Source organism: Epinephelus lanceolatus, chromosome 13 (assembly GCF_041903045.1).
Source record: "Epinephelus lanceolatus isolate andai-2023 chromosome 13, ASM4190304v1, whole genome shotgun sequence".
In the NCBI taxonomy this organism is placed as follows: domain Eukaryota; kingdom Metazoa; phylum Chordata; class Actinopteri; order Perciformes; family Serranidae; genus Epinephelus; species Epinephelus lanceolatus.
Genome location: NC_135746.1, coordinates 13,202,133 through 13,218,947, shown reverse-complemented (window position 1 = coordinate 13,218,947; position 16,815 = coordinate 13,202,133). Strand labels below are relative to the sequence as shown.

The 16,815-nt window shown below is 40.1% G+C and overlaps 1 protein-coding gene across 8 annotated transcripts in view; it reads right to left on the bottom strand.

The window, feature by feature from the left end:
* map7b (microtubule-associated protein 7b) overlaps window positions 1-11,291 on the bottom strand; it is a 46,793-nt gene extending 35,502 nt beyond the window's left edge. For 7 of the 8 annotated variants that reach the window (XM_078173758.1, XM_078173759.1, XM_078173760.1 and 4 more), the window contains exon 1: window positions 2,544-3,734. In XM_078173758.1, the coding sequence (XP_078029884.1) occupies window positions 2,544-2,712 (169 nt within the window). In that variant the 5' untranslated portion in view covers window positions 2,713-3,734. Of the gene's footprint in view, window positions 1-2,543; window positions 3,735-11,117 lie in introns of those variants that run through there. The other variant, XM_033649454.2, reaches the window with a different exon arrangement.
* Window positions 11,292-16,815: the final 5,524 nt, after the last annotated feature.

Sequence of the window (16,815 nt, the reverse complement as noted above, 5' to 3'; positions counted from 1 at the left end):
TTAGCCTCTTCCATACATAACACCTACACTTGGCATATTTAATACACCGTAAAGACAGTATTACAATGTGACTGTCATTTTAAAATCAAGAAAACTTAACAGTCACCTGATACTTTGAAATGATGCTTGCTGCAGGAGCCCACAATCATCCCTTTATCCACCCCTCTCTCCGTCTGTTCTCCTCTATTATTTATGGTTTAAGTGATCCGTACATGCTCACCCCATGAAGAGACGGCAGAGTACGAGAATCATGTCTTACACTAAATGTAATTATTTAGAAAAGTGACCTACTTTGTGTCTTGTCTTGTTCTTTTTCAATCACGCAGCGGCTGCAACCGCAACTACTTTAGCAGGAAGTAAGGTTTGCTTAGAGCTGGGTTAGACTAATTAAATAAAGTGGAAATCATAAGAACGTCATTATTAATATTTGATCAACCTCCTGTCTCCTCGAGTCAAACAAACCCTCTCTCAACCTATCTCCTTAGTTCTCCTGTCACCTTTTAAAAAGACAGATGTAATGGATGAATACTAGACACAAAATACAAATGAAATGGTGCTAAACTAAACCTCTCCGACCACTGCTAACTTAACATGACTACATTTCAGTATTACATTCTCTGATTAAAGTCCATTTAAAGGACCCTTAAAAGCTCAATTTGTTCTCTATATTCTTGTTGGTTGACCCACATTTACCCACACCACAAATCCAGTGACGGACAGGTTCAGTCTGTAGTACTACAATACCCATAAAACACTGCTCATAGCTTGTCTACTCTAGTTCTCTACTAATTCCTCAGGTCCTAATCCCAAATCAGACAGAAACAGGTTACTGAAACCAACTGCCCCTGGATATACGACACAACGGCAGCTCTCATAAACACTGAATGAAAAGCAATAAAATGAATGAATAATTAAGTAAATAATCGGGCTGACCTGAAGCTTCGATCATTGCCATGGTAATCAATGTCCAAATCAGTATTTAAATTCTTTGTTTTTCCGTACCATTCCCCCCAAATTCCAGAGTAGCCCATAAATAGAGAAATATTAGGGGGGGAATCGATGCAGCATAGTATCGCACGTGTGGCAAAAGTTGTTTCTTGGCAAGAAACTTGGCACCGTGTGGCTTCCTTTTAATTATATAAATTATAAATATTACAAATATTACAAATGAAACTTAAGGTAGTCTACTAGAATAATATAATTAATTGCTTTTCAGTCCACTAGATACATTTTACTGCTGCAAAAAATTGGCTGAGGTGAGATGAAGGGATGGAAAAATTTATGTTAGCTTAACTACGGTTGAAAAAAGGTAATATATCGCAATATATTTTATCGCAATATATTGCATAATGCAACAAATTTAAAATCGCAAAAACGTTGTATCATGACTTAAGTATCGGGATCATATCATGTCGTGGATCCTATGGTGGTTCCCACCCCTAAGAAATAGTAATCAGACATAATTTACTGTGCATCACCATTAATTATAAGTTATTTTCAGACAAGGACATTTAAACTCAGTGAGGGCCCTAGTTTTGTGACACACACTTTGACCCCCCGTGACAGGCTGACAGCTTTGCTCACAAGATGTTGGAAAAAGTCAAGCGTCTGGAATAGTTACAAAATTTACAAAGACGATCCCCTAAAAAAGTCCAGTGCCAGATATGGTAGAGGAAACTGGCTTGTTGCAGATCTACAACCAACTTGGCAAATCATGTGAAAACTGCAGGTAACAGGTAGCTTGGCCATTTTGCAAAGTATACTGTCTTCTAGCTATTATGGCTGATGTTACTGCGACCTGCACGCTAATAAAGAGGCTAATTGTCTAGTTATTTTCAAAAATGTCCTTTGGTCTCTCATCTCTCTTCCCAGCTCTCAAAGCTTGGATTAATCATAAATATTTCTCGACAAAGCTTTGATGCCCCAAAACTGGTGCCCGGGACAGCTCTAGTACAAAAACAATAAAGCAAATCTACTGCTTTTAGATGTTTGTAAAGCTCTGGGATAAAATGAAAACAACAAAAGAAGATCAGAACATTTCTACCTGCTGTGACTGCAGACACACGCTGTCCTGTTGACTGACTGCTCTGCTCACTGATGCATTATAACCACATACACGTGTGAAGTGGACTGCACCTTCGCTCTCATCTGCTGCCCTTGTGTTGACCCATTCTCGCCTCGTCAGCTGGTTTACACACACATGCACACACTGTGCTTTCTCATCAGACTTGTCAGCCTCCTGTCTCCAGATGGCTGAGCTTGATGGGTTAAGAGGACTTTTCACACAGTACACACACATCTGCTATCCAGGCTCTTGGCACATGTATTCATCATTAACATCCTATTCAATTTCAGATCGTTTTTCAGATTGTCTTCTCCTGTGACTCTCCAGCGACTGGCCACACATCTCTCTGTCCCAGATATTAAAGCACACACATGCACACAATTTGATGGTTTAAATGAAGCTCAAACTGCTTAAAGTACCACAGCATGCAGATTCACTGTGCTCTCCACCTTACACTCCAGTCAGTTTCCCTCTGTACCTTTTTTCTTCCTCCTGCGAGCATCTCTCCGTTTCTGCCCTTCCTCTTCCTCATTGATGGTGAAGAGTGCCGGGATGGCTGAACGGCTGCCTCCCTTCCTCAGCTTCCACTTGCCCCGCGAGCACCCACCTCCACCTCCTTCTTGTTCTCGTCCTTTACTCTCTGGCATCGCCTGCCCTGTTGCTAACCCTCGAGCCCTGGGCTAACTCACCCAGCCCCTGCCCATCCCACCCTGCAGTGGTGGGTGGGTGGGGGGCAGGTCAGCAGTGGGTGCCAGAGGATGGCGGTGGACGGGTGTCACCCCTAAAAGCCCTCTTCTCGATACAGACGCAGACAGCTAACAGCTAATGCTAACAGCTAATTCCTGCACATTGGTGCTCTGTGTCTGAGACAGCAGAAAGAAGGGAGAGGAGGAAGAGAGGAAGAGAGGAAGAGGAGGGCATGACAGAAAGAGCAGGAGAGATGGGAGAAATGAAAAGTAGTAGACGAGAGAAAAAAGAGACAGTTAAAGGAGGTAAAAGAGTAAAGTTCAGAGGGATGATGAGGTAGAGCGTGAAAGAGAGACAAACGGAGCTGCCCACTGTGCCATGTAAATACTGCCTGCGATGGCAGTGCCAGGCGGAGAGACAGAAAGTGAAAGAGACGGGGAGTGCGACAGAGTCTGAGGATGAGCTCTTGTAGTCTAGCTTAGAAAAGAAGACTTAATCCACAACACTGGCTCAGCCGAAAGCTGGAAAGATTGCACTTCCCTTGACTTCCTCACTCCTCAAGAGATGCTGCTGCTGCTGTTACTACTCTCACTGCAGCCCCCACTCCTCCCCTCCTCACCTCTCTCACGCTGGGCCTATTCTGTAAACGCAAACTTGTCAGAAGAATCACATCACACAGGCGCCCGCTGTACAGTACACACATATACACACTCCGGCCCACGGATACACGGGTAACAGAGGGCAGCGGGGCCGTTAAAATATTCAGTGCAAATCCAGCGGTGGAAGTTGAGCCGGTACCGGTTAAAAGGGTTTCCCTGACAACAGCAGCACATGGACCAATGATGCAGTGGCGGAGTGGAAGCGAGACAGCAGAGGACGGGCACACTTAAATGCAATGTACACACACACACACACACACACACACACACACACACACACAACTGGGGATGCACGCCTATGCACACACCAAAGCAAATAATGCAGTACAGGAGCTGTCCCTGTTGGAGGGGTGTGTTCACAGAGCACATGGTATATGTCCCCGCCCTATTCTCCACTTAAAGAGCCATCAGCTCCCTGACACAGCAGGGTAAGAAAGGAAATATGGAAATCTATCTACTCAGGTCCTGCTGGCTCTTCACAGGACACAGAAGCAACAACATGCAGATCAATAGTTACATCTGAGCAGTATTGACTAGTTTAATTAAAGGGAACTTCGGTGGTTTTTGACCTGGACCCTATTTTCCCATGTTTTTCTATCTAATACCCCCTTCCCACTGAAATGAGCATGGACATTAGGGCTGTATCTGACTCAGAGTTATGTCAGTCAAATGACAGCGGCAATCATGTAATATAGTGACAAGCTAATGGGGCTAACAACGGATCGGAAATGTGCAACAACAGTTTTTGCCGATATTACATATCAAACAAAAGCCGAAGACTGTGTCGCATTCGGTATCTGCAAGCTGCTAATTCACCACTTTCAAGCAGCGGGGCCTTACGGTGGAAAGTTTCTCCTCTGTGCTGCTGCATCACATCCACAGCTGCCTGAATCAAAACGTACTGTGAAGGTCAAGAGCACTAACTCCATAGCAAAATCCGGGAACCAAAATGCTCCCAGAAACACACTGCAAAAACGCTCAACCTGAAGAAACCTTAGTCGACTGAGTGGTCTCTGACTGGCGATTCAAATCTCCAACTTTCAAGGGCAGCCCTAGTGGGTATGCAGGATTTTTTAAAACCTGGAAGACCTGCTTAAAATAGTTGATTGACTCTTTTTCCGTTGCCAATAAACTACTATGCCTTTCAACTTTTCTTTTTGCTGGTGTGTCACATTTGACATCACAAACAAAAAATGAGTGTCGACCTGTGCAAAGACAAGTGAGGAGTCTGATGAGGTGGTTTAGGTTGATTAACATGATTGAGCATCAAGGACATTTTTATAGCAGATACTTAATTAATCATTTTGAGATCAAGAATGTTTTTGTAACTGGGCTTGAACTTATTAACCTATTAAAATAATTTGGCTTCAAATTTTTTTCTTTAATTTGGATTCAACATGATACCTTATTATCTCAATGTAATGTTACAAAACAAAAGTGTGACACAAAAAGGCAACTTATTATTTTGGCCAGTAAAAGAAATACACTTGGCCAGTGGACTTTTTCATCTACTAGTCCCCTTGGCTGGTGAGTCAGTAATTTTAAAATTGCTATCGCCGAAGTCATCAGACCTCATCTAAAGAAAGTCATTTTGGCATGTACAGAGTCGTCATATTTTCACATCCAACTGTACGAGTTAAGGGTTTATTTCAACCAAACCTGAGTTGGTGATTGTTGGAAAAATGGAAAGACGAACCGGGGTGGGTTCTCTTTCTGTTGACTTTGAATAAAGTGTGTTTAATATCCTTCATTTCACACACTGACTCTTATGCACTGGATATGAGAGGGTGAAACATAAAGATGGGAATGAGAGAAGATGCGTTCAGCATATGAGTCTGTCAGAGACTAAGTATGGCAGGTGCAGAAAATAATAATAGGGCAATAAAGTTACCATTATTGGAGGTCCAATAACTGAAAACATCAGCCTGAGCAACTATTATAGTGGCATGTGCTTACGTCTGCTTATCTCACATCGACCACAGCAAATACACAAAGAGATTAAACAACCAGCAAGACAGCTTGAAATTACTCTCTAAGATTCTGTGGCTGAAAACATAAGACACAACCACTGATAAGCGTTTTGGCTGAAACCCATGACAGGTGCACTTCTTCTTATAGCTGGCCTCACACTTAGGTAAACATTTGCAAAGTAATTATCCTGATATAGACTATTTCAGCACACGGACCGCATCCAATTCACAACTGCTCCAAACATCTATCATACAGTATAAAGGCATTCAGCTAAGACTTGCTGCCTCATCTCCTTGGGGAGCACATGCTGTACAAACACACATTCATGAAAGAGCAATCTGATCTTTGTCCCTGCAGGATAGAGTAATGCTGTAATCCTATACTCGGACTTAAACTGGAGAGGCTCGGCTACACACCCTTCTTCTCACACCTATTGAATATGTGACAGACACAGACACAAGAACAGATGAGTTATTTTTGACTGTTGTAAACGAACACATTTAGCGATGCAAGTATATAAGTTCATTGTTACATTTGATTATAAAGATAAACAGTAATTTTAGATATATGATATGCTCCCTTCAAGTAAAAGGGATGATTATCCTTCATGTGAATGCACATCGGCTGGCCCTAACATGTCGTGCTGTTGTGAGCATTTGTGCAGTGGTGTGTCGCTCTGCAGTTACACCTCCAAAACACTAGTTGGCGGCAGAGGTTTCTGTGAAGTGCTGTAAAGTTCAGTTGATTCAAAACACACCCAAAACACACATTAAACACACATTAAACACACATTAAACACACATTAAACACACATTAAACATGGCGTAATAGTGACAATTTCAAACACAAGTACACAAATCTGCTTCACTATAACTCGCAGCATTCACAGACAAACAATAGTGTTTATCTGGACACATTTTCCCCACAAATACAACATGCTAATGTTTTTAGCACAAGCCTATGGCATTTTACATTGTATAAATTAGCCTAGCGGCAAGCAGACTTCTCTCTACTCATATGAAGCCAGGGACAACAGCAGCATAACAAAGGTAATGTTCGTTGCAGAGCCTACGTAGGTATGGCGTTGATCCAACAAAGAAGCATAAATTTCGCCTTAACATCATCATCTGCATCACTAGTGTTCCCAGAGAAACCTCCACACAAGAAAATCCTACAACACGTATTGTGACAAGATGCCCAAACAGCAGGGACAATTCAGATGTCTATCATGCAAACAAGGGCTATTTAATGATCCCGCTCGGAGGGAAGAGTACAGAGCTGAAATGCAACACAATCACACCTGGTAACATGACCCAAACTCTGAGGTGACACACAGTTAGTTGCAAACAGTGACAAAAAATCAATTTGTCAGCTGATACAGAAACAGATATTAAACTGGTTTTCCCACAAGGTGAGAAAAAATACACAATGCATTTTTGCGCAGGCATATCATGGGGCAACTACTGGATGATACAGATTAGAAAATGGCAGATTTGAGGATACAGCTGATAATCCCATAGGGCAGTGATCACAACAGTGCAACAACAGTAGAGCCAGCGTCACTGGTCAAAGGTGCAGCGGTGCAGTGGATATTGTATCTTTACAGCTCACAGCAGCATGGAAATATAAGATAAATAATGCATATGGACGGAAGTTGTGTATGAATACTAAACTAGCAGGAGGATTTGAAAGCTTTAAAGCATCATGTTATAGAAATCAGATGCTGAGAGTATGAAGCAGGGTCATATTAGACCAATATATAAGCAGGCATTCATGAGGGAAACTATACAGATTAAACTTCCGAATATAAAGCTGCCCTTTTATTCGATTATTTCGGCTTATCGCATTATTACAAACTGAAACTTGAGTACACATGTGAAATTGTAAACTCATTGTAGCATAACTGCAGCTCAAGTTACATCAAAGTAGAGCTAATTTCCGAGTACTAGTAAAATAAAATATCATGCCCTCTCATTGACACAACCATCAACCTACAACATCTGTATTGGGGCTGGTGAATGATGATAATGCTTGTACCATGGTCTTGTAGATATACGGTGCACTACCTGGCCAAGGAAGCAGCAAAAATACATCACATACATCTCGATTACATACAATGTTACAGAGTAAGAACTGCTGTCCATACCTCAAAGGAAGAAGTCAAATAACCAGATAACGTACAATACATACAAACAAAAAGGCAAATGCTAAAATTGCTATGCCTTCTAGCAAGAACAGTTTGTGGTGAGGACTTAAAATGGTCCAACTCCTGAGGCAAACCTGATTAGACTAACCAAACATGGCGTACACTGTAGAATATTTACAACCGGAATGTCTCTTTGTTAAAACATGTTGGGCTAGCTCACTGAAAATGTTAAAGCTGAATTCATGAATTACAAAATAAACTTTCTATCAAATGTCATAGATTTCCACGACTGAAACTTTTATCATTCTCAAACCCTGGGAGAGATTACAGAGCATTTAGCATCAAGTTTGTGAGGTAATTTACTAAAGAACTAAAGATAGACAGCTTTGGCATGATCAACTGGACACCTACAATATTGGCAGGGCTCAACAATAAGGATTGCCCATTGCCCAGGCAAGTAAAACGCCTCATCGGGCTAGTAAACCCAGCAACTCACTGATCAGGGAAGATTGAAACACAGCATTTTCTGCACATGTGCAGCAACAATCGGACACTCGTGAGAAAATGGGGATGGGTATAGACAAAGTTCACGAGCTGAAGCGCAAGCAAGTGGTTCAAATATCCTGAAAACAGGAATTTAGTTGGCTGGTGTTAGAGGATGTGGGTGAAACTCCAGTTGCATGGCTGTATCGCACAGTTTGCCTTAAGTTTGGAAGCAAGGGGAATATTAAGGGAGCCGTTTATCACAACAATTATTTTCAGTCTGTTGTTATTTATAACTGCTAATCAATAAATCTACTTGTATAGCAAGTAAAAATTGACTTCAGGATTATCTACAGTATTTTTCCCTTTTGATTTTGGCGACAACAGTGGTGATAACTGTCCACTGCTTTACTGCTTTTCCCTGAACAGTCAGTTATTACTGACAGCAGCTCACACACGGCCAAACACATCACCGTTTGCCTTTAGGTTTTTATTTATTTTACTATGTAAACACATTTTAGGTTAAAATCAGCGGAGAAAAACGAACAGTAGCTTAAAAAACGTACTGTAGTGCAGCTATTTTAACATTCTTTATTTAAACAACGGCTCAGTATACAGTTAAAAGTATACAAACACAACAGAAAGCCAGGGGGATACCACACTACACAGATATTATAGGACATACAGATGTAAACACAGCCGATGTTTTAATGTTTATTCACTGCTGAATTATGTTTTGATTTTGAAAGATGAATCAATGTTGATTTCGCAATGTTGTTTCAATGTCGCGTTTTAAACATCAGTGAATTAAGGTCTTTTGTGTTAACGTTGAATTCAGATTTTTTAAATTAATTACTTAATTTTTTAAATTAATAACAAATAGACAGTACTAATTAAATGGTTTTTAACTAAATAATGCTAAATGAAATAAAGTGTGCACACAATGTTAGCCTGGTTTTATAATATGCCTTCCTTTAACTGGTAAAATATGATAATTTTGAAAAAAAAAAAAAAAAAGTTAAAAAAATATATAGGCTAAGTATCATCAATGGACATGAACTTTACCGACAATTATTGAATGACTCATTTATCCTGAGGGAAATTGCTGTGCAGCAGTTGCAATAAAAGTTGGTAGAGTGTGTATGCAAAGAGACAAAAAGACCAAAAAACAACAGTAGGAGCAAAATATAAAACTAGGCAACAGTAAGGTTCAAATAATTTGCAATCTAATTTAATACAGTGCCTCAAACAGGTTACCAGTATAGATGATAGCCTAAATGTAGCAGGGTTTCTTAAAAATGTGTTTGCACAGTACCAAATCTGAAGAGACCAAGAGTGCATGGTCTGCTGGGGTATTTACAAGTACATTTACATGTTTCATTCCACACACCTAATGACAACAGGTGTTTCCCATTAGTTGTTAATGTCAAAATACCTGCTGTGACACCACGGATTGGGTGTTAGATGTTGTTTTCTATGTAGTAATGCAGTACTGAATAACTACTGTTCAAAAGTGAAAAATATCTAAGTGGTGGAACACTGAAATGTTTATCAGTCAGGGTTCAACGCTGCATTGAGTTGCTGCCACGTGATTGGCGGTTTAGCTATTTGCGTTAGGAGCACCTCAACAGGTATACCTAATGAAGTGGCCGATGAGTGTCTTTCTGCACATAGTGACTGGCAGGGTCATATTTATGAATCATTTTGAAGGACGCCTCTTTAACCTTGCTCACAATTAGGTATTTATGAGGAAGCATCCAAACCTTCTTCCAACATAAATCATTAAAAACCGATTCCAATATGCCATGACATATCCTCCTGAGACCCTGTGTCCTCTTATGATTGAGGACATAACATTTTGGGTTTCCTGCACTTTATACTTCATTCTGCTTAACTTAGGCCTGTTGTCCTTGTTTGTGGACACTCCATGTAAAAACAAGATGGCAGCCATCTCTGCAGAGTCAGTCTGCAGCCGATCCTGACACAAAAATGGACAAAACCTGATCATGTTTTATGGTTGAAATTAGTTTAAAATAATGTTTGTCGTTTGATATGGCAACAAATTTGTCCAACTAAGACGCTGTTAATTCGGAAGTACTCGTCTTAGGACATTGGGACTTTAGTGTCAGCTCATTTGAGGATGTTGGGACCAATTAGGTGTGACAGACAAAAGGACATTCTTTGCTTGGAGTATGAAACAAGGACAATTCTTCCAGAAAGTTTAAGATTTGTTGCGTTATTTTCATAATTTAGTTTTTGCACAATGACTTTCAGTCACTGAAATAAACTATTTCATACTTATTACACACTGTGACTATCAAAAATAAACTCTAAAACTACTTCCTGTTCAAAGACAAACTTATCTACTGATCCCAATCAGCTCAGAGACATTAAAATGTGCACCAAACAGAAGCTGAGGTCTCAGGAAGATATGGAATAGAGACAACATCTTGTTAAAACAGGACATCTATGGCTCTATTAATATTTTGGGGGGAGACATGGCAAGAAACAGACTTTTCCTACTAGTTATGAGTGGTCCCTTTGAGTCCTAATGACAATAAATGACACCATTAATTAACAGCTTGTGTCACAGGTGTTGTAAAATAAACTTTGAGTTATTTAAAAGCCAGTCCAAACCGCATAAAAGCCATAGAGAACAAAGTTGTAGCCTAAAGACACGTTAGCTAGCTGCTGCCATCAGAACAAGCCTCGGCTCATTTCCATTAATTCACCTGTCAACGTCAACTGAAGGAGCTGCTCGACAAAATGTCAGCAACAGGTGTCTGCCGACGCACGAGGACCTCAAAATGTCTATCAACACCGACGACAAAGGTAAAAACGAGCACATTTGTGTAGTTTACAGAACATGTCGTGTTCAATAAACGTTAAAGCAACCGGTTGGGTGAGTCGGTTTCACAGTTAATCCCACTCCCGTGACCGACCGGCTCCGGGTGCCTCGGTCTCTGTGTAGTTCAGCGTCAACCGTCAAACACCGATAAAACCAACGGAAGCCCCTCAGCTGAGGAGTACTAAACTACTTCAAACGACACGACGCCATTTTAAAAAAGTTAGTCCAAAGTGAACTTTTCTGTCTGTAGGAACTCACCTTGGGACTCTGGAGGAGATGCGTCGCTGCCATCCTGGTCCGCCATTTCTCCTGACGTCAGCTGAGAGGGTTTAGCGGGAGGAACCCGAGGGACCTGCTGCAGTGATCCCGAGACCGGCCGGGCACCCTCCCACGGACAGGTGGGGGACGACACGGGCAAATACCTGACCTTACAGGTAACATAAACCCATAACAGTGTGCTATACTCACACACCAGGGGCAGAATAAAGTTTTCACACACTATAAGTCTTAATTATTCACACATGTGCTTCATTTTGGGCCCTTGAATGCACCTTAAAAGACAATAACTCTCACCTGCTACCCTGTAGAGTCTGAATTTTTGCCTTCCTTGCTAATAATTTACATTTATTTAATCTCTGAATACTTACACTCCTTGAAAATGAAACACATTTACTCACACGTGCTTTATTTGGGCCTTAAACGCACCTTATAAGACACTAACCCTCACCTGCTACCATGTAGAGTTTGAATTCACACCACCCTCCCAAGTTTTTCTCTTAACAATGATACTTATACTGCTTGAAAATGAACCTCTGTTCCTACTGAAATGCTGAGATGGGGCAAGGTGTACAAGTGTCATCAGCTGGTCTCAGGTCTTTCTAAAGTATAATGCTGACATCTACTGGCAACCTGGGTACATAAGGTTAGGTCAGATTACTTCAGCCAGTTACTGAATACTAATTACATGGCAATTTTTAATTAGTAATGCAATTATTGGATTTAAAAAGTGTAATCTAAACTTAATACTTTTGGATTACTTCAAATTTAAACACTGAAAGTATTCACCTGAAAAAAACAAACAGATGCAGCCGCAAAAAATGATCTCTCTTTTTCTTTTTAAACAATCTCAGAACATTTTCAATGCAAATAAAATGCAGAATGTACAGCTGGTCAAATCAAATTTAACCACATTATTTACTACCGCAGAATGGAACACTTGTCTTAGAAACTCTGTGTGTCACATGTGCTTTTTATGAGTTAATTGAGTGCTGGTTATCCTGAAAGAAAAGTTTCATCATTTTAAAACTGCTATATTTTAAAGACATAATCACATAGTTCAGTGGTGTAGTGGTGGTAGTTGATGAGGTGTGTGTATTACTAGTAGGAGTGGGAATCACCAGAGGCTCCATGATAAGGTGTTATCACTAAGTCACGATACAATATTATTGCAATTTTAAATATGTTGCAATACGCTGGATATTGCTATGAAATATATTGTGATTTATTACCTTTTTTTAACTGTAAATTATGTCCCCAAAGGAAAACTATCAATCTGTTTCATCTAATAAGATTTCAGTCTGTTTATCTCACCTCAGCCATTTTTTTGCAGCGGCAAAATGTATCTAGTGGACTGAAAAAACGCAATTGATTGTATTATTCTAATAGTCTATCTAAAGTTTAATTTGTATTTGTCATATTAATGATTTGTTTAATAAAAAGGTGGCACTGTGTGACAATATGATATTGCCACACAAAAATATTGGGATACTATGCTGTATAGATATTTACCTTTACTGGGTACAGAGAAAGAAGTGGGTATACTCTCCTATATATTCCAATAGCTTTTTGGCTGATTGGTGGGTTTACTGCCACCTATACAGCCAGGAAATAAAGATGGGTACACCCTGTATACCTGTGTATACCCTCCACTGCACCACTGACATAGTTACATGACATAGTCAAGTAAATTTTGACAGTGTAGCCTAACTATAGTATAATAATGCATATTTAGTAATCTGAGCACTTAATCCTGATCACATGTGAGCAGTTACTACCCAACACTATTTTGCCATGCTATTGCTATGGTCTTCTGACCAATAGTTTGGTGTCTGTGCAAGTTTAGTAAAACTGTCAGTCATACCCATTTATAATAGATAACGTTTTCACATTTATTTAAGAATTATTGTATTTATTTAGTATAATGAGCCATAAGGAACATTAATTATGGTTTACACAAAGTCAGGGGAACAGAAATGAGTTTAAGAAAAGCCTCACAGGGGCCTTTAAAATCAGGAACGCAGCTTTGCCCACAAACAGCAATTTACACAACAGCAGTTTTATGCTATTTGGAAATATTACTTTAAAATTACACCTAAAAGAGAAAAATAACACTAGCCAAATTTGAAGACTACAGTATTATAGCAGATGTTCACCATTTAATACAACTGCTTCCAATGTAACCCACATGTTATCACTTAACACACCTATTTAAGCACCCCTTTCTTACTTCACGCAAGCAAAAACAATAACATTTTGTAGTTTTATTCATTTATTTTTTACTCATAATACAGTATATAATATAATACATAATATAATACAATATTCAGGTATTAGGGATAAGAGGAGATTATCTCACGAGTCATGGCCACAATTTTATCTTGAACATTGGTAACTTGAAGGCCCTGTGCACTCTCACAGGTGTTTTCAATAACTCTGCAAATTAAACCTCAAGTCAGGTTGAAGTGGGTGGAGCACAGGTGTTACTAATAACATTAACGATGGCTCAAGTGTCCCAGTAAGCCGTGACAGTGGGACAGTGAGCTGGCATGGGCTGCGGTTGAGTAGTCTTTTTTGCTCAGAAAGGTTCCTAACTGAGTGAGATAACCTGGAGGTAGGCCTGTCTAAGAGGCAGCCATCATAGGAGCTGGCTGAATTCTCTAAATGCTAAGGAGAGGTGCTTCAGTGCTTCCTTTCCTATTTCCTTTAGCATAGAGTACACTAGACCGTTCTTTAGGAAAGGGAAGGAGACAATGTCGTCCCATAATTTGTTACGGCAGCAACATTTGAAGCGATGCACCATTCAGCAGGTGACAAAAACAAACTGTATGACTATCTTGCGTAAATTCAAACACATCTTTCATACAATCATACGAACTGGGATTCAGGTTGATGAATATGCATGGACATGAGGGTGAGCGTGAGCAACCATTCTCAATGAGACAACTATCTAATTTCACTCTTGTGACTGGTGGCCTATATTCCCTTTTTTTTTTTAATTTTAATTCCTACCTCAGGGATGAGGTCATATTTTTCACAGGGTTGTCTACATGTAGCCTGCATGAAACAAAATGATAAGCAAGTGGTGAAGTAGCTAAGATGCACCTTTTGTAGTCCATCTTTGGACTGTTGTGAGTTTACCACGGCAGAGCCACTTCAGTAACATCTGCAGCTATATAATCACGTAGCACCCTGGTTGTCTGAGGTCAAGGAACAGTGTTCATTAAAAGACATAGGGCATCATGTTTTTTTGATTTTTTGACTGCAGTTCAGGACCTTGACACTGGAGCCACTAAATGAAATGCTGCTGTCATTCATTTTGTTATTTACAACTGTGCTTTTCTGACCTATCAGAATTTCTTCCATGAAGAAGGCCTATAATAACGGTGTAAACAGTCCACTTGTGCCAGGTGCAACAAAATGAACATGAGAGTGAAGGAGCTGTCAATCAAACACAGTCTAACCAAGCAATTTAAGTGATGTCTGAGTGGACTACCTAAAGTGTATATAGGGCTTTAATGCACTGGGCTCGTTCCGAATCACACACTTTTTCTTTTTAATTTTAGTATGTTCTGCAGCTGCCTTTAGAAAGTACGTACTGTTGCATGCAGTATGCACACAATCGGGACGTACCACTTCTTCATAACATTGCGCCCTGAACTTTGACCCTCTTGCTTTTATATCCATCACCTTGGAGATAAATGAACGCCACTCACTCAGAGTTCGCCAGAGACAGCGGTCAACCAGAGAGCTCTGCTGTTGATACTTTGCAATGTATGTAGATTAACTTTAAAGTCATAACTGCACAGATTGTAGATTCTGACATATATTTGGAGCAGAGAAATTACATCTGCAGTTCTCTGACGTTATTTTCAAAGTTATGTCCTGTTGTTGTTTGTGATATTTATGATTATTTTGTTCACTTGAACAATTGATATTCCTATTATTACTGTTTGACTGATCATCATTTAGTTTAATGCGCTGTCATCTGTCATTGGGACTTCTGAGAGCTGATTAACAGCTGTCGCCTGTTTGCAGCTGAGTTGATGTGACAGATCGTCCACTGCGCAGAGGATTGTGGGTCAGAATAGCCAGAAAAGCATGCTGGATTGCATACTGAAAAATTGGACCTGATGTAGTGGAACATCCTGGTATTTTTGGCATACTGCATTTGACATACTATGCATTGGTACATACTAAATCTTTTTCTGGCATAGTATATATGATAGTATAGGTATTGGAACGCACAGACTATCTTGCCTCGTTTCCCAGTACTAAAGAAAAAGTTGGGCTCTTTTACAGCTTCATTCTGACAAATGTGAATATGTGAATTCGTAGCTGTCTGATTAAAGTTGTGCATCTTTGAGAAAAACAGCCTTGTTATCGGCTTTGTGTCTCTGCGTTTTTCCAGTGATCCAGATGGTTTTTTAAAGTTTTATTTGGCTTCACAAGTAGGATAATTTTTAAATTTAAAATCACCAAATGTGGCTCTCTCTGGACATCGATTATAAAACAAATTTAAGTAATAGCTAGAGGTTTAAACTGGCAAACAAAATTCTCTGGTTGCTACTGTCCCATATGACCAGCAGAGGGAGCCCTCTTCTTACATTAATAATGTTTGACTCATCAAAACTGCACTCAAACCCTTTATAGGGGTTCAATACCTTTCCCATTAGGTTTCATTGATACATCAATAAGATGTTTAAATCATGAGATTCAGCTAAATGCAGAGCTATTAAAAATTAATTAAGTATTGTTTAATGTGCAGAATATTTATGGATGAGTCAACAGTAGCTTTGGGTGTATCCATCACTTTACCACAAATGTATCACTTCACCAAAAATATCAATTAATAACACAGTGCATAAAGATATAAAGGGTGTTTCAGCTCACAGTTAACAAAGAAGTGTTTCAGTCACACAAAATGAGACAAAAATGAAGCAGACCACTGTTATTTGAAGTAACTCAGTGATGTTTGAGGAAGGATTTGCTGTTCCTGGCTGAATGTATGCTAATCTCCGCTCATATCACTGCTATTTGCCAGACCGTACAGGCTTACCCCCCCCCTAGACCCCCAGTAAAATGGCTACTGATTGGTGCATGGAAAACTGAAACCATGGCAACCAGCTGTTTGGCAATTCCTCTGATGGAGGAGGCGAAGGGAGGAGGTATTGGCCTGGAAGGTATATACTCACCCACAGACAGGGTCGGGGATAGAAAGGATGGGAGAAGGCTGATATGCAAACAACTTTACTTTATCAGCTCTCTTGTAGATATATTTACTTACTAACCTGGGTTTAACCCAACCCCCCTTTTTCCTGCTTATTTTTTAGACTAAACCCCTCTAAACAAAGCTGCTCCTCTTCTTCAGCAATTAGTGTCTGTTTTTCTGTCTTTGTTCGCTGCTTTTGTCAGAAGCCAATATGGTTAGTCATGGGGTACAGGGTTCAGTCAGTAGGTGGCGGTTAAGCCTAGAGTGACGTTGGGGGTCACGTGCATGATGAAAGCTTCCTCAGACTGTCTGTAATTGGTTCCCAAGGGAGACGGATCTTGAGATTCCCCCTACACAAGAATCGATCCACACATGTGTCTCTGCATGGTATAGACAGGGGTGTAGTGCTGTCAGAGTGCACCACAGCAACACTCAATTACTCTTTTTCTCCAATTGAGGAAGCAGAAT